General features: G+C 53.6%; 2 protein-coding genes across 3 annotated transcripts in view; one reads left to right on the top strand and one right to left on the bottom strand.

Moving 5' to 3' along the window:
* Positions 1–822: 822 nt before the first annotated feature.
* On the top strand, positions 823–6,258 carry Lhfpl7 (LHFPL tetraspan subfamily member 7). Its single transcript, XM_020186883.2, has 3 exons — positions 823–1,023; positions 1,769–1,907; positions 6,005–6,258. Exons 1-3 carry the CDS (start codon positions 823–825, stop codon positions 6,256–6,258), a joined length of 594 nt encoding a protein of 197 aa, XP_020042472.2.
* Positions 6,259–9,886: 3,628 nt separating this feature from the next.
* Sgsm1 (small G protein signaling modulator 1) overlaps positions 9,887–23,589 on the bottom strand; it is a 73,376-nt gene continuing 59,673 nt past the window's right edge. For both annotated transcript variants that reach the window (XM_074061195.1, XM_074061196.1), the window contains 7 exons: positions 22,402–22,989; positions 18,336–18,460; positions 17,046–17,128; positions 16,101–16,210; positions 13,901–13,997; positions 13,372–13,539; positions 9,887–11,845 (listed from right to left, as the gene is read on the bottom strand). In XM_074061195.1, the coding sequence (XP_073917296.1) occupies positions 11,757–11,845; positions 13,372–13,539; positions 13,901–13,997; positions 16,101–16,210; positions 17,046–17,128; positions 18,336–18,460; positions 22,402–22,989 (1,260 nt within the window). In that variant the 3' untranslated portion in view covers positions 9,887–11,756. The remainder of the gene's footprint in view (positions 11,846–13,371; positions 13,540–13,900; positions 13,998–16,100; positions 16,211–17,045; positions 17,129–18,335; positions 18,461–22,401; positions 22,990–23,589) is intronic.

Raw genomic sequence — 23,589 nt, 5'->3', positions numbered from 1 at the left:
AGGCCCTGAGTTCAAGTCCCAGTACTGCAATAAAAAAAGAGCGCGCGCGCACGAGAGAGAGAGAGAGAGAGAGAGAGAGAGAGAGAGAGAGAGAGAGCAAGAGCTGAGCTGTGTGCAAGGCCTCTTTTCTTCATAAGTCACCCGGTCTCTTTCCATTGTTACAACAATGGAAAATGGACCAAAACAATGACATGTATAATCCAGGCGCCTTCACGAGTTCCCACAGGACTTGCTATGGGCTGAACATTTGCGCTCCCTAATTCATAGGTTGAAACCCACCCCAGAAGGCAGCACTATTAGGGTACAGGGCCTTTGGGGCCTCTGTAACCAGGACAAACGGGCAACAGGCGTCCATCCTAAACACATCAGCCTGGTGCCTGCAGGGGAAGCTGAGTGCAGCACGCAGAATAAATCCGTCCACACAGGCGCAAGAGGCACGCTGTCCGGCGAGGCAAAAATCCTCCCAAAGCAGTGACCACGTCCCTCAGGGGTGGGCAGGGCGGCTGCTGAAACCCGCTGGCCTTGTGGGCGGCAGCCCTTTGAACAGGGAAGGCTTGCTGAGAGAACGAGCGAGTGAGGGAACCAAGCAGGGATGGATGGATGAACGAGTGGCAGGGAGGGGCCTGGCTGGCCCAGTGCTGCCCCTCAGAGGGGACGGGGCACGGCTTGCAGGCCGACATTGATTCTTGGCCTCAGGAGTTCATCTTCTCCCCCACCTGTGGCCAGTGGCTCCTCCAGCTGCGATGACCTGGACTCTGACCACAGGGCCTGGCCGGGGCACCACTGATCTTACCTTTGATCCACAGGTCACCACGCCTCCTGATGATGGCTGGAGTAAGGGCCACCCTGGGGCTGTCTCTCACCTGCATCTCAGCCCTCAGCCTCGTCTCCCCTGCCTGGTTCCAGATGCCCACCTTCTCCTTTGGCGTCCTCACCTACTGCTCCTGGCCTCAGGGGGACAGCTGGAACCAGAGCTGTGTGACCTTCAGGTCCCTGAAGGACATTCCTGACTTTGCGTGGAAGGTGAGACCTACTTGTCACACCACTGGACCCTGGGAGACACAGTCAAAGCCACCAACACAGAGAAGTGCTCCTGCAGGGTGGGGTCTGAGGTCCTTTCCTCACCACAGGGCGCCCCAGTACCTTTGAGTGGCCCACAAATGTCCCCTGAGAACTGAGCACACAATATCTTAAACCACAGCCCTTTGCACAACTTTGTAAAATGGCCGGTGCTGGGTCCACTTGGAGCTGCTGACTCTGCAGGTGTGGGGTGGCTGGGCTCCCCGTACTTTAGCAAACAGGATGATTCTGAAGCTTTGTGCACGTTAGGACAGGGGACCCCTTCTTCAGGACACTGTGCTGCCACCTGCTGGAAAATCACCCTACCTGGCCACCGTCAGCCCTGTTAGGTTTGATAACGAAAGCCAAATTGTTGAAGACCTTGTTGTGATGCAAGGTGCCAAAATCAACCACCGGGGGGCTGGGAGAATGGGTGCTTAGCCCAGCACGTCTGGGGTTGATTACAGGGCCTTGAAGATGGATGACAAAGGTGGAGTGACAGCCCCGCCCGTGCTGCTCTGGACGAGGCAGGCGTGGTGAGCTGTCAGTCTGGGTTTTCTTTCTGGCTCTGCTGATTCCCTGGGCTGCTGGGGGAACGGGGTTACAGCAGCTCAGACCCCTTGGGAGGTCTGGGTGTCTCAGTAGCCACTTACTGATCAGAGCGAGCCTCCCAGCCCCTTTTCTATCTCTCTCTCTCTCTCCTGGGCAGGTGGCTGCCGCGCCGCTCCTGGGTGGCTGGGTCCTGCTGGCTGGCAGTGCTTTTCTCCTCCTGGCCTGGACCCTGGCCCCCAGAGGGCTGTGCCCAAGAAGGGGCAGTGGCCTTACGCCAGGGGTCCAGGCAGCTGCAGGTAAAGTGTCTGTATTAATATGGAATGAATGACTGAAGGAATGAACGAACGAGCTTGTAAGTCAGGCCTCTGAGGCCAGATCTCCAGGATGAGCACTAGACTTGTGGATTATTCCTAGTCCCTGAACAATTCCAGAGTTGGAGAAGGGAGGGGACACCCTCAGTGCCACCCGTTCTTCACCAACCTCGTTCTAATGCTCTGCCCCCCTTTGTTTTGCCTCACCCATCCACGTTCTGTCACCTTTACCCCAGTTGGGTAGGTTGTGCACTGCACTTGCTAAGCCATGAACACCTGTGCCGTGGGAGGCCTGCTTGTCTCCAAGCCACAGCCCTCGGGGCACCGTTGTGTCGCCTGAGTCTTGATTGGCATCCTCGAACAATTAAATCCTCATCATCCCCACCAGGGTCTCAACAACCAGTGCTTCCAGCCACACACTGGACAAACAGGTCCTGCTGCAAAGGAAATCGGATCCTCGGGCTGGGCTGACTGGCTGTGGTTCCTTCACACTCAGAGTGAAACCCGAACTCAGGGCCCATTTACCAGCCCCCCATCTTCCACCTCTGCCAGGGCTGGTGCTCCCTGGGCCTCCCCTGCCAAGGTCACACTCTCACTGCCTGGCAGGGGTCCTCCCTGAGCCGCCCCCCCCCCCCCCCCGTGTCCTGGTCATGCTTTGCACAGCACACCTGAAACACCCCACCTGCCACCTGGATGGCTTCCGTCTTTCTCCACTGCAAGCTCAGCTCCGGGAGGGAAAGGGCAAGTCCCTCTGCCTCGGTATCTCCAGCACGTAGCTTCACACATGACGGAGACCCCCCCACCCATATTTGTGGAGTCATTGGATGAGGGTACAGCCCTGTCCCAGGCCTGCTGGGGCAGCGTCCAGCCATAATTTGTCTTAGTCTGTTTTGCTTTAGTTTAAGGAAATATCTGAGACTGGATAACTTTATGGAGAAAAGACATTTGTGTTTATCCTGGTTCTGGGGGGTCCAAGGTCAGGGGCTGCATCTGGTGGTGGCCTCCTTGCTGGGAGGGTCCCACATCAGTGCAGGCACCAGGTGCAACAGACAGGGCGTCTATGTGCATCTGTCTCCTCTCTCTCCCTCTCTCTCTCTCTCTCTCTCTCTCTCTCTCTCTCTCTCTCTCTCCCCCTCTCCTTCCTTATAAAGCCACCAGGATTGAGTCATGGGAGCTCCCTCCTGACAGCTTTATCTAACTCTAACCCCTCCCTTGGGCCCTCCTGTAAACACTCTCTGAATTCCCCACAATAGGGATTAAATGTCAACACACAAATCCTAGAGGGACACCCAAGCCACATCCAAACCCCAGCACGACTGACACAGTGGATGGCAGACACCGTGGGAGTGAGCACAGGATGGCAGGAAACCTCGCCGTGCTGAGGGGTGAAAGCACCTGCCTGGGGGCCACTGTGAGCTGAGACCAAAAGGTGACAGGAGTCAGCCAACGGCAGAGGGACATTGCAGCAAGGGCAAGGTGAAGCTGTAGGGAGGCCAGGCAAGTGGACCCTGTGGAGGGGGTCAGCAGAGGGGCACCTGTGGAGGCCAGGGACCCAGCTCATTTCACTAGTGTCTTCATCTCCCACAGTGCCCTTGGCCTCAAATTTATGTTTACTGTTATTATTTTGGGGTACTGGGGTTGAACTTGGGGCCTGGCACTTAATAGGCAGATGCTCTGCCACTGTGGTTTTTAGTTTGTTTTGTGCTGGGGTCACTTTTCCATCTCCTGAGTAGCCGGGATTACAGACATAACCCACCATGCCCAGTCCTGATTCATTATTTTTATATATCTAAGATTCTCAGGATTTATTCTTCAGTCAGGGACCAGTGGCTCACGCCTGTAATCCCAGCTACTCAGATGGTAGAGATCAGGAGGAACATGGTTCAAGTCCAGCGTGGGCAAATAGTTCAAGAGACCCTATCTCAAAAAAAAAAAAAAAGCCCACCACAAAAAAAAGAGCTGGTGGAGTGGCTCAAGTGGTAGAGCGCTTGGCTAGCAAGCCTGAGGCCCCGAGTTCAAACCCCAGCACACACAAAAAAATTACATACAGCTAGATACATAGTTTAAATTATTCCTGAAGACATATACCTTTAAAACAATAGAAATGACTATACTGTTACAAAGGAGATGAAACAATGTATCTTTACTTTGTTGTAATTTAGAGTTATTTTTATTCATGTTATTTAGTGTAAATTTAGGTATTAGTGAAATGCATGGCACTGAATAAGTTTAGGTGTTCTGCTGGTGGACACCACCACCTGTCCACCCATGGAACTTAGTTTATAAACGGAGAGTCTATAACTTACACGCTAACTCTGCACCCCCTCCCTCACCCGTTCTTTCTGTCACCATGAACTTGAGCACAGGTGAATCCGTGCAATCTTTGTCCTTTTGTGGCTGGCTTCTTTCAGAGTTCTTACAGGTTGTAGCGTATCTCAGAATTTCCTTCCTTTTCAAAGGCTTAATAATATTCCATTATCCAAAAGGTATACACATTTCAACAGTACATGTTACACATGTATAACATATACATGTCGCTGAGGCCCAGCGGCTCACGCCTGTAATCTTAGTGATCTGGAACGTGGAGATTAGGAGGACTGGGGTTCAAGGCCAGCCAACGCAAAAGACCCCACCTCAACCAAAGGCTGGGCGTGGTGGTGCCTGCCTGGCATCCCAGCAGACATGTAACTGAGACCCTGTTTCAGAAATAGCAAAGCAAAAATGGCTGGGGTGTGGCTGAAGCAGTAGAGCTCAAATCCTGAATTCAAGCCTTGAGTTCAAACCCCAGTACTCCATAAGTCGGGGGGCGGGCAGGTGGCAGGGTTCCAGCTTCATGGGTGAGGCCACAGTTCACTGTGGTGGTTTCCACTTCTCTGGTGATCACTACATGGCTCTAACAGTGCTGCTGGGTGAATGTGGGTGAATGTGGGTGGGTGGATGGACTGGTGGATAGCTCAGTGAATGGACACGGGTGAGCGGGAAATGGGTGTATTGGGAGATGGTGGGTGGAGGATGGGGAATGGGGTGTTGGAGACAGATGGTTCACATGCACAGGTGTGTCGATGGCAGATGAGTGAATGGATAGGCGGGAAGAGGGAGAAATGAACTGGTTAGAACATGGATGGAAGGGTGGGTGAGTGTGTGCACAGATGGGTGGAAGGGTAGCTGAGAGAAGGGTGGATAGAAGGACATGTGAATTTATAAACAAATGGATGGATGGGTGGATAGATGGATGGGTGGGTGGATGGATGGATGGGTGGATGGATGGATGGATGGATGGGTGGATGGATGGGTGGATAGATGGATGGATGGGTGGGTGGGTGGATGGATGGGTGGATGGATGGGTAGATGGATGGATGGGTGGATGGATGGGTGGATGGATGGGTGGATGGGTGGGTGGGTGGGTGGTTGGATGGATGGATGGGTGGATGGGTGGATGGGTGGGTGGATGGATGGGTGGATGGGTGGGTCGGTGGATGGGTAGATGGGTGAGTGGATGGATGGATGGATGGGTGGATGGGTGGGTGGATGGGTGGATGGGTGGGTGGATGGATGGGTGGATGGGTGGGTGGATGGATGGGTGGGTGGGTGGGTGGTTGGATGGATGGATGGGTGGATGGGTGGATGGATGGGTGGGTGGATGGATGGATGGGTGGATGGATGGGTGGGTGGATGGATGGATGGATGGATGGGTGGATGGATGGATGGGTGGATGGGTGGGTGGGTGAATGGGTGGGTGGATGGATGGGTGGATGGATGGGTGGATGGGTGGGTGGGTGGATGGATGGGTGGATGGATGGGTGGGTGGATGGATGGATGGATGGATGGGTGGATGGATGGGTGGATGGGTGGGTGGGTGAATGGGTGGGTGGATGGATGGGTGGATGGATGGGTGGATGGGTGGGTGGGTGGATGGATGGGTGGATGGGTGGGTGGATGGGTGGGTCGGTGGATGGGTAAATGGGTGGATGGAAAGATGGTGGATATGTGGGTAAGTAGCAGGGTACATGAGTGAGTCCTGGGATGGGAGATTAGTCCATACCCCTTGATCAAACACTGGCTTTCCTTTGTGCTGTCTCCAGCTGTCACCTCCATTGTGGGTCTGTTGGTTTTCCCAGTCACCCTGGCCTCTCCATTTGCCAAAGAAGCCTGTGAAGTCTCCTCCATGTACCATGGTGGGAAGTGCCAGCTGGGCTGGGGCTATGCAACTGCCATCCTCAGTGTGGTGCTGACCACCCTCCTGCCCCTCACTGAGGGGCCACGCATGGCGCAGGCCCAGGTTGTCCTCTTCTCCAGCAACACCCAGAGAATCATCCGTATAGAAATGAATAGATAAAGATCCCCAGGAAGAGCTGAAAATGTCCACAGGATGGAATCCCACTGTGGCTGCGTCCATGCCATGTGACCTCAGGCAAAGCAGGTCACCTCTCTGGACCGTCTTCTTCTCATGTAAAATGGAGCTGAAACCATGCTTGCCTCATGGGGCTGTTGTGAGATTTAACCTGCATGGTGTCTGGCACCTGGCTCTCCCTGGACCATAGCCTGGGGACTGCATCGAGAACTCAATGTCCTCATGACAGTGGGCATTGGCTGTCACTCAGACGGTGTGTCTTTTCAGACGTGGGCATTTTCTCTCTCTTCTACATAATCCCTCCTCTTGAACAATTAGAACATTCTTATTTCCCAGGACTCATCTAGTGAGCGCCTATTGTGTATAAGCTGGTGCTGTGATGGAGGGTGGGGACCCATCTCGCTCCCTGTGCAAATCATCCCAGTGATGTGGAGACATCGGGGCTCACGAGGCCCTTCAGAGCCAGGTCTGACATCTATCTTCAGGCTCCTTGTCACCTGCCCATCCCACACTGGGCCCCCATTTATAATGACCTCGTACAGGCTCCTCCCCCACCCTGCAACTTTAGGTGTGCAATGCCGGGTGCTGGGGTCACTGTGCTTTCTGCTGACCATGACCCATCACTCCTCTTTGAGACCACAGCCCTGATCTTCCCTTGGGAAGTGACCCTGAACTACTCTCTGGACACTGTGGACTTAAAGATGGATGACTGACCCCATTTGGAACACCCAGGCTGGCCAGAATGGCCGGGTCAGAGCTGGGCAGGGGACTTGGGAGAGAAGAACCATGAGATGGAGAGGTGGTGCTCTGGGGACTTCACTGGAGCACCTGGGTCCAGCCATGCCTGCCCTCCATCTGTAGGAGATGTAGGTGCAGTAAGCTTGGCTAATGTAAATCCCAGGAAGGAGTCTGATTGGCCAGCACTGGTCATGTGTCCACCGTGGGCGGGGCCTGCGAGCAGGCAGAGTGGAGGCTGGTGCTAACGGGAGGTGCTGAGCCCATGACAATATTTGATGTTGACCGGCTCACTCTCTAAGGAGGGTTATTTATTATCCCCATTTCACAGAAGGGGAACTGAGGCTCAGAGAGGCAAAGTCACTTGTCCAAAACCACACAGCTGCTCAGTGGCAGAGCTGGGATTTGAACCCAGACCTGTGGACTCCATAGTGGAAGGATTTGCTCGCTGCCCCTCCCACTCAGGTCAGGTTGGTAAAACAGCCTGGCGTCACACGTCCACCCAGGAGTGTCCACTACTCTGAAAACACATGGATCACAGAGAAGGAGCTTGTTTGTCCATCAGAGAGGACAATAAGGAAAACTTGACTTGTTTTTATTTCTCTCTCTCTGCACTATGGAGCTGGGATTTGAACTCAGAGCCCTGTACCTTTGAGGCAGGTGTTTTACCACTTGAGTCCCTAGCCCTTTTTGTCTCTGTTTCTGAGATAGGGTCTCTGTTTACGCCTGGCCAGCCTGGACGGCAATTTTATTTATACTTCCCATACAGCTGGGACGACGAGTGTGTGCACCACCACACCTGGCTTTCATTAGCTGAGATGGGGTCTTCAGAACTTTTCTCCTGTGCTGGCCTTGAACCGTGAGTCTCCTGATCTTCACCTTCTGAGTAGCTGGGATCCCAGGTGTGGCCACCACCTGTCATCCAACAGGTCTGTGCAGGGCAGGCCAGGAAGAGCTGCACAAGGGGGTCTGTGCCTCCTGGGGCTGCAGGCTCAAGTGCTTCAGAAACCTAAGCTCAGAGAGCCACGGCCCTTCCTGACCAAGCAGTCAGAGGCAGAGTCAGTGAGGCATTGCTTCCGCCCAGAGCGTACAGCCTCCCCCAGCCTCTCCCCCCAGCCTCCCCCAGCCTCTCCCGACTCCCCCCAGCCTCAACCCAGTCTCCCCAGCCTCTCTCCACAGCCTCCTCTCAGCCTCTTCCCTCAGCCTCTCCATGCCCTCCTCCAGTGGCCTCCATCAGATCCCACCCTATCTGCATTCTCTTGACCTGCAGAGACTCACCTAGAACCTGACTGAGGCAGATGGTGGGGACACAGGGACAAGGGGTTCCCACCAGGAACGTTGTCCCAATGGCCATGCTGAGGGGCTGCAGTAAGGAGAAGGTCCAGCACAAGCCAGAGCCAAGGGAAGCTTTGTCACCCCAAGTCACAGATGTGAGAAGTCAGGCTTGGAGACACGGAGCTCCTAGCCACGCCACACAGCCCTAGGTAGCAGATCCCCTGCAAACTCCTCCTCAGCTTTGCTGGCCCCTTAGGAAGCCTGGATTTCTCTGTGTAAACCTGGAAGTCGTTTTTTGTTTTGTGTTTTTTTAACTTTTCAGTGCTGGGGAAGAAACCAGGACCTTGTGCACGCCAGGCACCAGCCCCAACCCAGCTGCACACGGCCAGCTCAAACCTGAACTTTCCACGGTGCTCCTGGGAGTGGTCCAGTTTCTGCAACTGAAGACCATGATTTCACTTGGTCCAGGTTTAGAGACCACGGGGTGACCCACTGCCTGGGACTGTGGTCCCAAAAGGCAGCCACCATGAGACGCAGGCAGGGCTGTGGGGACCCAGGCCCTGAGGGGTGTCAGAGGTCTCGGCTGGGAGATGCTGACAGCATCGGGGTATAGGTATTGACCTGAAGGCACAGTCCATGCCAAATGGCTGGCCAAGGGGGCCTGCGGTGCACTGGACTTGGGGGAAGGTAAAGTGGACTGCTTCAAAAAATGGCTCTACAGTCAGCCCTCGGATCTGTGGGAGAGGGGCTCCCAGATGCCTGCGGATACCAACAGCCAGGAGGCCGCAGCCCCTTCCATAAAGCGATGTAGGATTTCACAGAAGCTGACATAAGTCAGGGTCACATCCGATAGATGGAAGTGACCGTCACACTGCATTGTTCAGGGCACAGTGACAGGAAGAAGACCATCTGGATTCAGCACAGAGGCCCAGTTCTTCAGTGAAGTCCTCAGAGGCCGACTTCTTGACCCTGCCTGTGTCCGAGCTCCTTCTCAATGTCGCTTGTCAAACTGCCCCACCTTTGGGTCTGTGCTCTGACAGAATGTGCCAGAGACAAAGGCCAGGCCACAAGACACCTGGCACGTGTCTGCTTACCCTCTTGGATCCGCTGTCACGGCTGTACACAGAAGCCTGAGCTAGCTTTCCAGAGGATGAGAGACATGTGACTCAGTTTCCCCCACTCAGCCCGCAGCCAGCCAGACGCATGACACAGGGTGGCTTCTTTGGTGGCCAGGTGACGATTGACATAGGAAGAGATCAGAAGAGCTGCCCAGCGGAACACAGTCCCAACTGCTGACCACAGAATCAGGAACAAAACACATGGCTACCTGCAGCCATCATCTTTCTGTGGTTTGTTGGGTGCATTGCTGGTGGTGACAGCCAGCTGTGATAAGAAGTCAAGAGTGACTCGAGTCACCAGCCTCAACCTCTCTGGGGAGAAGTCAGGTCGCTGTCGTGAGGCTTTGACCCCACCTGGGGATAGGGTGGGGTGGGTGGGGATCGGGTGCAAGGACTCAAGATTTCAGAAGCAAACACTTATTTTCCTTTCAAATTAAAAAAATAAATAAATCCGAAACCAAGAAACAAAAAAATCAACGCAGATCCACGTGTTTCTCTGCTCATATATATTTTCTCTAGATACAGACACAACTCTTCAGTAAACATTTGCAAGATACGTGGGCAACGCTGACAAAAACGGCACTTGATGGACAGACCAAGTCCCACACAGTCACGTCCAGGACACAGGGACACACACGCAGACAGACGTCAGAACTGAATAAATATGGGTCACTCCACACCATGACCACACGCGCTCGGGAAGTAGGAGGGAAAGCAGAGATCTGTGCTGTGCTCTGAGACTAGTCTGTTACAAAAATAAACAGGAATCAGGAGGTCTGGGACCCGGCCATGCCAAAATAATGTCCTCTGTTGGGACAGCTGAGTGCCAAATAAACCTTTATCTGTCAGGACAGGCTTCCTTCTTGAGTCTTCTCCCATGGCAAGGGGCCAGGGGACTGGGATGGGGGCTGTGACTCTAGCAGCAGCTGAAGGCGTCACCTCCCCTGCTTGGTGACTGGGGCAGGGGCTACTGTCCATCCAGCCTTCCATGGAGCTGTCCACAGGGTCCGGGGGACATCCAGGCCTCTCTCTGTCCATCCCGCCCCCCTGTCTGTCTGCCCATCCTGAGGAGGGTGGGAATCAAATGCAGCAGAGTGAGGCTGAGGGACAGAAGTCATCCCAAGCCAGCAGGGCAAGGGCTCTGTCCGTCCATGCCAGAGCTTCAGTCCCCATGTCCTCCCCTCTTTGAAGTCCTAGCTGGCACCCCAACCACCCAAGAGGCTGCAGATTCTCCCCGCTCTACAAAGGGACACATGGGCTGCAGGACCCGCACGTACTCAGGGCTGTTTGTGGAGAGGTGGCCATTGGCGGGAAGGTGGAAAGGGGACTGTCCTAGACCCAGCATGGCCCTGGCTCCAGTTCTCATGTAAAACACAGGCCAAGTGTCCCCCTCCTTCCTCCTCTTTCCTGAGTGAGCAAAGCCCTCCCTGACGAGGACATCTCTGGGCCTCCGGGCCCCACACCCATAGGAGTGCGGAGAGCCAGGCCTCCCCTGGGAGGAGGACAGTGGGCGCTCTGCCCTGGACGGGGCCTGAACCTCAGACTCTGACATTTCTGGCTCTGTCTCACTTCAAGAATGACCTCTTGCCATTAGGCAGAGAAGAAAAGAAAGAAATGGAAGGAAAAGGCATCCTGGGCTCCAAGGGCAATGTGCGAAGGACTTCCTGTGCTTTTCCTAACTGGGAGCGGGAGGCCCTGGCAGAAGATGGCTTCCTACAAAGAAAGCGGCCAGGTCCCTCTGGAGCCCTCTAAGCCAGTGCTTTTCAACAGGAGGCAGTTTTGCCGGCAGGGGACATCTAGCGATGTCATGACCGGGGTTAGGGCGGTCAGGGGTGCTGTTCAACACCCTACAATGCACAGAGCGTCCCCATCACAGGCAATTTGCTGGCTTCAAACGTCACCAGTGCTGAGAGGAGAGACCCTGCTGTAAGCCAGGCTCCCAGGCATGTTCTGGAATATTCCGAAGGGTTTTAGGGTATGGAGGGAGCCCGAAAGAGCTCTCCTACATCTATTCCCTAAAAAGTGCCTTTCCTAGTCTCACCAGGAAAGATGAGAAAGGGACAGGGGACCAAGGAGGAGGACAGCTGGGATAGGAGGCCTCCTTTACCCACCTATGACCCCAACTCCACGAGAGGGAGAAATCCCAGCCTCGGCCATCTTTGGTCAAACAGGAAAACTTAAAGCTGAGCTGACGGGGCCACCCCCAGTCCCACTGTCCCGAGCCAGTCAGGGGCGTCTTTCTCTCTGCACAGACGTCCATGCTCAGCAGACACCAGGACCTCGCTTGGCCGCTCCGGGAGGAGGAGAGGGCAGAGGACAGGCAGGTGGCGCCCAGCCGGCCGGCCGGCCTGGTCGTCACTTGTTCTCAATCAGTGTCTGCACTTTGTACACGAGGTCCCGGGCCAGCTGCAGGACTTGCTTCGTGTCATGTCGCTCTGCCATTTCTGAAAGAACAGAAGGCAAATCCCATGAGCCACTTCTGTGCTCATCTTGGGAGCCCCCCCACCCCCAGGTAGCAGCACAGAATGGCTCTGGAAGCAGAGACGCGGGGACAAGCTTGCACCTCCAGACCCATTCATAAGGCGAGCAACAGAAAAGCAGCTGAGGTGCAAGGTTACCATGGAGCCAGGTGCCATGTCTCATGCCTGTAATCCCAGCTACTCAGGAGGCAGAGAGCAGGAGGATCATGGAGCAAAGGCAGCCAAGGTAAACAGTTCTCGAGACCCTATCTCAAAAAACCCTTCACAAAAAAGGGCTGGTGGAATGGCTCAAGTGTTAGAGCACCTGCCTAGTAAGTGCAAGGCCCTGAGTTCAAATCCCAGCACCAGCAAAACAAAAAACAGAAAAAAAAGAGCAGAGCCCTGGCAGGCACAGTGTCTGCAGAAGAGGGTGGAGGAGAGAAGGAAAGAGAAACAAAAATAATTGTGAGAGCCACAAAACGTTTAGATCGGCAAACCTTTACATGAAGCAGAATAACCCTATAAACTTAGACATTTATCCCAAAGAAACCAAGACCATGGCTCCTAAGCTGGGTGCCAAGGCTCCCCAGGGCTCCACCATGCGTGAGTGCCAGTCAGTGGGGGACCTCCTCCCACGGCCTGGTTCTCAGGGGCTCAGCACCCTGTGAACACCATGGTGGGACAGGAGATGAGGTGGCAGGTGTGACCTGATGACGGCACAGTCCAACAGGAACAACTCAGAACCCATAATAAGTAAGTGAAGTTATTCAAGAATGAAATTAAAATGTTTCTTTCAATTTGCAGGAGTTATTCTCCTTTGTGGAATGGTTACTAAGCTGATAAGATGTTGCAATTTATTAAGCTGTTCGGACCCAACTACCAAATGGAACTTTTGGCTTTGTCTGCTGTGATTTTTTTGTTTTGTTTTGTTTTTTGAGATGGGGGGGGTCTAGTACGGAGCCCAGGTTGGCCTCGAACTCACAATCCTCCTGCTTCTGCCTCCTGAGTGCTGGGACTACAGGCGTGCACCACCACGCCGGGCTGTACAGGTTTTACAGACACGTTAGAGTACAATGCACTCAGCAAACCCCTAGTTTTAGTTTTTAAATAATGATAACAGTAGCAACAGCTTTCATCTCCAGCCCCGACATGGGCCAGGGGTCATGTGACAAAATGTGTCACGTGGTCTCCTTTGGTCCTGGGGACTGCCCTACAGGGACAGGGTGCTACACCAAGGCCCAGACATGAGAGGTCTGGAGCCCCTCAGTCGCAGCCCCGCCCCCAGCCTCGGCCCCGCCCTCAGTCGCAGCCCCGCCCCCAGCCTCGGCCCCGCCCTCAGCCTCGGCCCCGCCCCCAGCCTCGGCCACGCCCCCAGCTTCGGCCCCCGCCCCCCGTCTCGGCCACGCCCCCAGCTTCGGCCACGCCCCCAGCCTCGGCCACGCCCCCAGTCTCGGCCCCGCCCTCAGCCTCGGCCCCGCCCTCAGCCTCGGCCCCGCCCCGCCGTGCGTCACCATTGAAGAACTTGATGATCTCCGTGAAGTCCATGTTGTTCTCCAGGATGATGTCACGGTAGACCTCCACCAGGGCCAGCGCGATGAACAGCACGTAGTGGGCGGACGACACGTGCTTGGCTGCCCAGATGGTCTCCCAGACGGAGAAGACGTCGTCGTAGACGAGCTCTACAGGGACGGGCGCGGGGACAGCGCGCACCTGGTCAGGTCTCGGATGGCGAAGCTGCACTTCGCACGCGAGGCACGCGCGACATAACCCTATTCCTAGGGTCAGAGGGGCGTCTGCGAAGCAGCGTGACGCTGGCTTTGGAGGTGGCTCTGCCATTCCTGGCTCAGCCCCGGTTGTCACCTGTGACGTGGTGACACGCCCAGCCCGGCTGCACAGCGTCACTGCCAGGCCAGCAGGTGCACCGAGGGTGACACGTGTCCTTCTGCTGCCTAGGCTCCAGGACCTGCATCTCCCCGGGGTTCCCTCCCCTCAGGCTCTGCTGCAGAGTGTGGGGACAAGGCTCCAGTTTGGGGCCCATACCTCGCTTGAAGTCCAGCAGGAACCAGCGGTAGCAGAAGTAGAAGTGAGTGTAATCCCCATTTTGATGCATCAGCTCAAACAGCTCTGAGTCCAGGATCTGTGGGAGGAAGGGCACATCGGTCTTGGGGAGAGGCTGGGGACAGCAGAGTCAATGATGGCCCCAGCAGCCAGGTGCGATGAAAAGTGACCAGAGGATTGGAACAGACATCTCTCCAAAGATTACAAATGATGAGTGAGCACACAGAAGATGCTGGGCCCAGCAATCATTAGGGAAATGCAAGTTAAAGCCAGGCATTTCTCAAGGAGTTAACACAGTTATGGCAAGGTTCCCAATCCCACACGGAGGGTTAATTCCAAGAGAAATGAAGACATATGTCCACAAAAATTTTGTACATGGTCGTGCACAGCAGGACCATTCAAAACAGCCCTCAGCTGGAAATGACCGGAAACAGTCCACATGCAACAGACGAATCGACAAACAAAACGTTGTATGGCGGGTCACAGAATATTATTGTGTAATAAAATGAACATACTAGCAAACAACTCACAGAAAGCAATTCAAATGAATCAAAAGAAAATTTAAAAAAGGAAATATACTAAAAAGGAAATATTAGTATCAAGTAAGGCTGGGGGTTTGGCTCAAGTGGTAAAGCACCTGTGTAGCAAGCGTGAGGTCCTGAGTTCAAACCCTAGTACCACCAAAAAAAGAGACAGCACAAGTAAAATCACATGGAGTTCTAATTGTACCCAAGACATTGGCTGAGACTTGGACGTGTGACAATATCAAGTGAGCGTAGACTGTGTTAAAAACCCTTAGACACTGCAGAGAAACCATATAGTCCTCTGGAGGGACCCGGCCACGTCCAGCAGAGCCACAGACACATAGGATGCACAGACATGCTCTGATGCAGCTGCACATATGGGAGATGTGCACAAACCTTCCACGGCTGCAGAGTTCCTAAAGCCCAAACCCGACCTCCAGGTCCTCCAGACAAACCAAACCAAACCAAAACAGAAACAACCTGGAGCCTACCATCAGGGAAATGGGCAGGTAAAATGGGACCTCACGTGTGATATGCTCCCAAGAGGGAAGGGGGACTTCAAGGACAGTGCTGAAGAGGGTCATACGCCCGAGACTGAGCACAAGGACAGAAAAGCCACACTATTTAAAGTGCTGCATCAGAGGGGAGCTTGAGATTTGAGATTTGGAGTCATCAGTTGTTTAGCAAAGCAGGTTTTGTTTTTGGTGGAACTGGGGCTTGAACTCTGGCCTTTGCACTTTCAAAGCAGGTGCTGTACCACTTAAGCCACACCTCCTTTACATTTTGCTCTGGTTATTTTGGAGATGGGGTCTCAAGAACTATTTTTCTGGGCTGGCCTCAAACCACAATCTTCCTGATCTCAGCATCCCAAGCAGCCAGCTTTACAGGCGTGAGCCACTGGAGTCCAGCTAAAACAGGACTCTTGATAAACATCCCGTCTAGACAGTGGCCACCCCAGGGAGGACAGGAATGGGGTCCTTGAAGGCCGAAATTCGGGCAGGGTGGAAATGTGAGTGTTTGTCGTATTAACGTTTCTACCTATTTTACGTTCAAAATATTTGGTGACATTTTCTAACTTCTCCAAAGAAGAACCAGAACTTGGATTATTTTGTAGTGCCATTGCTGGTGTGTGGATGACAAGGTACCCCATCATTTCCTGGGGTTCACAAACACCTCGCCACCCCTTGCACTCCATGGGGTGAGTGTCTCCATCCCTCTGGGGAGTAGAACGGTGAAAGAGCCAGCATTTCCTTCAGCACTTCCCCAGCTTGACTTTGAGTGAGAGTTAGTGGGGAGCCCCCTAAGACACTGGGCACAAGTCTCAGGGCTTCTGATTGGCTGGGGGAGGAAGTTATAATTTGCATTTATAACAAGTGCTCAAGTCTCAGGGCTTCTGATTGGCCAGAGGAGGAAGCAGTCATTTGCATTTATAACAAGCTCTCCGGTTATGCTGCTGGCCCATAGCAGGCATGGGGCTGAGCCCTATAAATTTAGTCACTTATCTCATTTCCATAACTAATAATTTATTGGGAGTCACATCAGTGGGTAAATAACCCATTTTCCAGATGGGGAAACTGAGACCCTGGAAAGGAAAGCCTATGCCATATACAGCCTCAAGTAGCAGAACAGGGTCCCCAGCAGGACGCACAGGGACGTACCTGGATCAGGGACCTCATGTTGGCGAAGTGGGTGTCCATAGCACCCCCGTGGGGGAAGTTCTGGGTCATCCTCTTCATGAGCTCCGTGAAGCAGCTGAAGGCCAGGGCCTCTGGGGAGCAGCGCAGGACAAGGGTCAGTTGCACCCCTGCCCAGACCGGGGCTCCCACAGGGATGGCCTGGAGCCCAGTGCACTGTACCCGCAGCAAATGGGACAGATGGACAGGTGGACAGACAGGGAGGGCCCGGGGTTCCCATAAAGGGCAGAGCTCTCACAGATCCCCTGCTGTGCTTTCCTGTGAGAGGAGGGGGAGGAGGGGGGATAAAGGGGAGAAGGGGGTTATGTCTTGTCCCTGACCTAGGGGACAGAGGCCAGTGAGTATGGTGCTGGGATTTGTGGGGTTACCATGGTTAGTAAGATCCCTTTTATTTCTAGTTTGTTGAGTTCTTGTCGTGAAACAGTGTTGGACTGTCTGATGTTGCCCTATATCAGTTAAGGTGACTGTGGGTGTTCTGTCCTTTAGTTTATCACTGTGGTGACTTACATCGTCGGATTTTTGTGTGAGTCACCCCTCATTCCTGGAGAAAGCATGGTGTGCAACCCTTTTGTACCTTGCTGGTTCTGCGCTGGTGTTTTGATGAGGTTTTTGCTCTTCTATTCATGAAGGACATTGGTCTGCAGTTCTCGTGGGGGACTTGTCTGGTATGTGAGCAGGGCGGGTGAGGAGCCCTCCCTACCGTCCTGATTCTTCTTTCAGTGCTGAAGGATTCAGGGTGGAGCCCGTGGGCCTGGGGGTTTCTTGGGGTTTCCTATAGATATTCCTACAGTCAGTGATTAGCTGGGGTGTGGCAGGCTCCTGGCGTGGGGCACTGTGGCCTGCGAGAACCTTGACCTCCATGGAGTCACAAGGTGAGGTGGACCCTTCCTGGGGCGGGAGGACACTCACCGTCATCCAGGATGACCAGCAGTGGAGCCAGAAGATCACACATGCCCTGGACATAGCCGATCTCGATGTGCTGCCAGATGTAGCTGCGAGAGAGGAAGGCCCATGATGGTACCAGCTCGGGCCTGCACCCCACTGGACCCAAGGCACCCCGAGTCTCCCCAGCTTGCTTCTTTTTCTGGTGTTTTGAGGCTGGCCTTGAATTTAGATCCTTCTGCCTCCAGGAGGGCACTGCATCTTTTACTTTTCAAAACAGTTATAGGAAATGAGTCTCATTTTGCTCACTCTTCACAGAGGGGGACACTGAGACACGAGAGGTAAATGACACACTTGGTCATCTACTTAGTAATGAATGACATCAGAATATGAACCCAGGACGCCCTACCTGGTGCATGTGGTCATAAATTCCATGTTAAATGCTTTCTTTAGATTTTTCTTAGTTTTATAAAAGTCACTGCCTCTGGGAGGCTCTCCAGGATTTGTCCTCATGCCCATACCAGGCCACAGTCAGTTCAGACTGCCTTCTGTCCAAGCACTACTGTCTTTTTGATGTAATATTCATCATACTGAAGTGTAGCTTAGCAGTGAGAGACCTGTGTCATACACTACCGGATGCAGGGTCTTGCTTGTCTTACCCAGTGTGCAGTGTCCAGTCAATCAGATCTGGCACTTAGTGTCTCACTCTGCACACTCACTAAGCGGCCAGCAGTCTGACTCCAGGCAACAGCCACGACCACAGAAGGGAGGAGACAAACTCTGATTCCCTTCAGCGAGGTGTGGGCCACTGTCACATTTTAGGAAATGCCAAGAGAAATTATTTAATAATGAGCTCCGTCACTGCCTGGCTGGACACCACAGCCATGAGGCTCCCTGAGTGTCACAGTCTCACCAGCGGGTGACACCTGTGTCCCCTGTGGGTGACACTTATTCTACGGACTGATGGAGGACTAAGAGGAGCATGGCAAGCGCTGGCGACAGTGCCGGGTATACAGCAAGTGCTTAATCGAATCCCGTGTTAGCACCGTCACTTAGCTGTCTGCTAACGAAGGACTCCAGCTGGGTGTGGTGCTAGCTGCCCAGGCTGAGGCCCGCGGGATCCCCCTTGTCCCCAACCTGCACCTGATGCTGTGCAGCCCCCACATCACGTCCCACGTCATGTCCCCTCACACCTGCACACGTCACACCCCCGCCCCCGCACATGACGTCACCCGCACACGACGTCATCCTGCACATGACGTCACTCCGCACATGACATCACCCCGCACATGACGTCAGTCCCCCCTCCCCCCGCACCTGCACATGACGTTACGCAGCCGCTCCAGGTTGGCTGGCGTGAAGAACCAGTAGCTGCGGTCGCAGCGCTGCACATCCTTCTCGATGCGGTGCAGGTTCACCGTGTACAGGTCCAGCAGCTCCGGCTACGAGGAGGACACGGTCACCCAGGTCCCCAGGGACGGTCCCCTCCTCCCCCTGGTCCTGTTCTGTCCCCTCCTCCCCCATCCTGTCCTGGGGTCCCCCCATCCTGGGCACATGGGAGGAGCGTCCCCCACAGTGGTCAGCTGCTTGACCCTGGCTGCCGGCTTCCTGGGACCCGTCCCGGGAAACCTCTCCTACTCCGTTCCTTTCTCAAACAGAACCACTGGTGAGGTGTGGGGCCCTCATCTTATGATGAGATGAGGCTAGGCTACAACTGGGGCTGGATCTGCCTGCCCCCCCCAAAAAAAAACCGCACAGGAAGTGAAAGAATTGAAGGCATCCAGTCCTGGAGCCATACTGGACCACAGCCTTGACCACCAACCCCCTGAAATGGATCAATGATAAGGAAAGACAATAAGGAGCTTTTAAGGGTCAAAGTCACCCAGAAAAGCAAGAACCTGGGTTTTGCCTGGAAGGAGCAGGCAAACCTGGAGAATTGAGCACAGGTTTAACTGTTGGTGCCTCTGCCAAGGGATGGATCGAACAAGCGACCTTCCCCAAGCAAGGTGGGGGGGGTGGGAACCACCCCCACCCAGTAAGGAAGACCTAGGAAAAAGCCCCAGTAGTTCTGGGATCCAAACAGAACTGCCCGACTGAACCTTGATCACCAGCAGTAAATTTGGTGTGAACATCTCTCTGGATGACTGGAAGACAACGGTCAGTCTGTAACCCAAATTCCCACTGCCTGGGCCATGTGAAAGGTCAGAGCATCTAGTTTAAAGTCATCTTGGCTTCATTATGCTCCTGGTCCTAGGATAAACAGCTGGGGTGGCTCACATCTGTAATCACCTGTACTTGAGAGGCACACATTAGGAGGATTGTGGTTTGAGGCCAGTTCGGGCAAAAAACTAGCAAGACCCCATCTTAGTCAAGAAGCCAGGTGTGGCGGTGTGCGCCTGTGGTCCCAGCTACACTGGAGACATAGGTAGGAGGACTGTGGTCTGAGGCCAGCCCAGCAAGAACTTATCTGAAAAGCAGCCAAAGCAAAAAGGGCTAGGGGTGCAGCTCTTGTGGTACAGCCATCGCTTCACAAGTGCAAAGCCCTGAGTTCAAACCCAGTATCTCCAAAATCATCCCTCTTGAGGAATCTGCTTCACTCATTGGATAAAATCCCATGAAAAATGAGCTCGAGTTCAAATCACAAAACACTCAGAGAAAGAGGACCATGAACGACAGCAGGAATAGAAGACAACAGAGTCAGAACCACAGGACCTCCGTCAGTACCAGCTCCAGGGACAGAATATAAAATACGTTTGTTTAATACATTTAAAGAAGTAAAGGCAAGAGTCTACAAAATAATCAAGCCAGCCACTTCATAGCCTATTTGAAAAAAACCAAGTAACCTTCAAAAACCGTGTTAAACACTCGTTTAGAGAAACATAATAGAAAATCAGACAGCTTTTTTTTTCACTTGCTGGACAAGTGGTCTACACCGAGCTACAACCCAGCCCAAAAGTGAGGTGCTCGTGAGTGTCCAGTTAAGAACAGGTCTGAGGAGCTCATCTGGGTCCAGCAGGGAAACAGACAGACAGACATGCTGAGGTGAAGCAGAAGGAAAGTACATGGTAGCAGCGTGAGGTCTCACACACATTTAGACCCACAGATGGAGAGAAAAGGGGGACATGGCCACAGCTGCAGGAGTAACAGACACTTTCCAGAACTGAACAAAGACAGCAATTTGCAGATCCACAAAGCCCAACAAATAACTGGGAAGGGAACACAAAAGGAAATCCACATCTCGACACACAATACAGAAAAGAGAATCTTGAAAGTAGAGAGACCGGGTGTGATGGCTCACGCTTGTAATCCCAGCTACTTGGGAGGCTGAGATCAGGAGGATCTCAAATGGAGGCCAGCCTGGGCAAATAGTTCTGGAGACTCCAGCTCCAAAATAAACAGAGCAAAATGGAGTGGAGATGTGGCTCAAGTGGTAGAGCGCAAAGCCCTGGGTTCAAACACCAGTCCCACCAAAAAAAAGAAGAGCAGGCAGTGGGGAAGGTGAGGCTGCGTAAAGGAACCGCAAGTGAACAGGTGGCGTTCTCCACGGCAACCATGGATTCAGAAGGAAGTCAGATGCTCCTCCAGTTAGCCTGGGGTCACAGCCCGCTAAGCTTGTCCTGAGGTGCAGTATGGGGTCAAAACACATTTACTGCCCAGCCGCTGAGCACCGGAGCTCAGCCGCATGCACAGAGGCGATGAGGGCTGTCCCCTCCTGACAGGCTGACTGTGAGTGTCATGGGTGACCGTGAGTGCCATGGGTTGACTGAGTGTCACAGGATGACCGTGAGTGTCTCAGGGATGACTGTTAGTAACACAGGATGACCGTGGGTGTCTTGGGGTGACCATGAGTGTCACCAAATGACCATGAGTGTCACAGGGTGACCATGAGTGTCATGGGTTGACCGTTGTCTTATCACTGAAAAGTTCCACATTCCAGACCGAAAGCCCAGACAGTGCATTCTTGCCCCATTGTGAGGCTGAAAACATCGCAGTGTCCACTCCATCTGGAGCCACACATTCAGTAAGACATCGTCCAAGGACGTCAGAGAGCAAATGCCACTAGAGATGAACTCTGCTCAGAAGGGACATCACAGGCACAGGCACCCAGCCTCCACCATGATGGAAGAACAAACTGTGAGCGACACCGAGGTCAGCGCAAACGTGGGAAGTGAGGACTAGACCCCGGAAACAGGGCCGAGCTGGGGAGAGGACGCCAGGGACCAGGGATGGGGCGCGGGGGCTGTGGCTGGTGAGCAAGGGCGTCTGAGGACACAGCTGGAAACTGCGGAAGGCTGGACGCAGACCAGAGATTGGCAATGTCCAGGGAAAGCGACGTGCTGCACCGAGAAGTCACTGTGGGAAACCAGTCCTGTTCCTGCCCTCGAAACTGGGGGCTGGGGTTGGATGGGGGATCGGAAGCTACGTGTTCTGTTTCCACGGGGTCAATCGATAATGCATAAAACAAACAAACAAAAAAACCTCAAGAAGCAGCAACAGAAGTGCGTGCAGTTGTGCAATCACGGCAGATGTTTGGGCAGAATAAGAAAACACGCGTGACTCTCGGGAGGCTAATGGGGAGAGAAAGGACAGACAGCTGGGGTTTTTTTTTCTCTTTTTTTTCTTTAAGAGATAGAGTCTCGCCATGTCCCTTACAATGTGCCAAAGCACACAGGACTTTAGTGTGACAATTCCGCAAATAACCTGGGAAAAAAGGCACTGAACAGAGGGGGAAATGCCACGGTGATTTGCCAGTGCTGAGACTTGAACCCAGGACTGCTCATGTGCTCCTGAAACCCTTCACTTCTGGGACCAGAAGCACCTGGGGGTTTTTGAGGTTTGGAATTTTTGCAGGTGTACAATGAGCTATTTTGGGTTGGCACCAAGTCTGAACAGGAAGTTCATTTGGCTTCATATCACCTGTGCTCTTACCCTGAAGGTCATTTTGTACATTTTATGTGCAACCCATTATACGAGGTTGGGTGTTGAATTTTCCACCCTGCTGTCAGGTTGGCACTCACAAAGATTCAAATCTTGGAGCATTTTGTTAAACAGGTTTTTAAAAAATTTCTGAGGTGGGGTCTCTCCAGTCTGCCTGGGGTCATGCCATCCTCCCGCTCAGCCTCTCAAGTAGCTGGGACGGACTACAGGCGCGCACCACTGTACCTGGCTGAGGGCATTTGGATTTCGGATTTTCGATTAGAGACATTTGCCCTTTGTTACCCTCTGTCCCTAAAGGGTTTCTACAGTGAATCTCCCATGATAGGGAAAATGAGACAAACCAGACCCCCCTCCTGGGTTGCTCACATTCAGCGAGGTTTGAGGTCCAGCCTCACCTTCCCCAACCTAGAGGTGGAAATTCGTGTGAGGAGTCCCGGGGACTTACGGAGTAGGTCACACCACTGGAAGACACGGGTGATGCCTCATTGTTGGCAGCGGTCACGGCCAGGGAAGCCAGGGCAGGGAAGAGGCTCTCCATCTCCGGCTCCTCTGAGAGATTGTCCTCACTGTCCCCCTGGCTGTGTTTCTCCACCTCGCTGCCCCGCCAGCTCTCCATCGCAGCACCGTCCTTGTCAGGCAGGGCCGCATCCAGGCTGCCAGTGATGGACATGAACTCGTCCATGCTCTCGTTGGCCAGGAGGTCACTCTCCAGGCTGTCCTGCACGGCCAGCTCCTCGCGGGGGGCCTCTTCCCGGGACGTGGTGGTCTCACTGCTCTGCCCGTCGTCCACGCTGCCGTCTCCAGGTCGGAGCACAGGGGGGACGCTGCGCTGGGCGTCCAAGACACTGTCTTCGGTGCTGAGGCTGGGCTCCGAGTGCTCTGACAGGCCCGAGGAGAAGTTGTGGGAAGAAGGGTGACCGGAGTCTGGAGAGCAAGTGCCGTTGGCCAGGCTCCCATTGGGCACCTTGGGCTGTTTCTCCTCCAGCCTGCCTTCCCCCTCCACCTGCTCCACCTCATCCACTGACTCAAACACCTGAGGGGAAGGTGCAAAGAGATGGGCCAGGATGTCTGCTGTAGCCTTGTGTACAGCAGCACCTAAATAGCCAGCTGCGGGGGATCAGGTTCAGCACGGAAAACACACACAGAGGAATACTATACAGCCAGTGAAAAGAGTGAGGTAGAACCAGGAGTAATGTATGCTCCCGTTTGTGACAAATAAATAAGTAATCTGTGCACTGTGTAGCAACAGGACAATCCAGAAGGAATAGAGAGAGCATTGCAGTGGACTCTGAGGAGGGTTTCCAGGGAATTGATGTGAGGACAAAATAACTTTTCACCACACAGACTTTTGTCTTTTAATAAAACTGGATTATTTCCATGTAGCTGAGTCTAATGGGTCAACTTTCAAAACTAGTTAGGAATAGAAACATAAAAATGCCTCCAGAGCACACTTTAAAGATTTATGTGGGGTTTTTTGGAGGAGGGGGTCTTTGGTCTGCATCTATTCAAACACTGACAGTGAAATAAAGGTTCAAAGGCACATGTCCATTTCCCCTCTGTGTGGTGATGTCGCTCACTTGATATAAAGTTAGCTGACCACCTCCATGCTGCTCCACTGTTTCCACAGTGGAGG

This window comes from Castor canadensis, chromosome 18, assembly GCF_047511655.1.
Source record: "Castor canadensis chromosome 18, mCasCan1.hap1v2, whole genome shotgun sequence".
NCBI lineage: Eukaryota > Metazoa > Chordata > Mammalia > Rodentia > Castoridae > Castor > Castor canadensis.
This window is presented reverse-complemented; position numbering and strand designations above follow the sequence as displayed.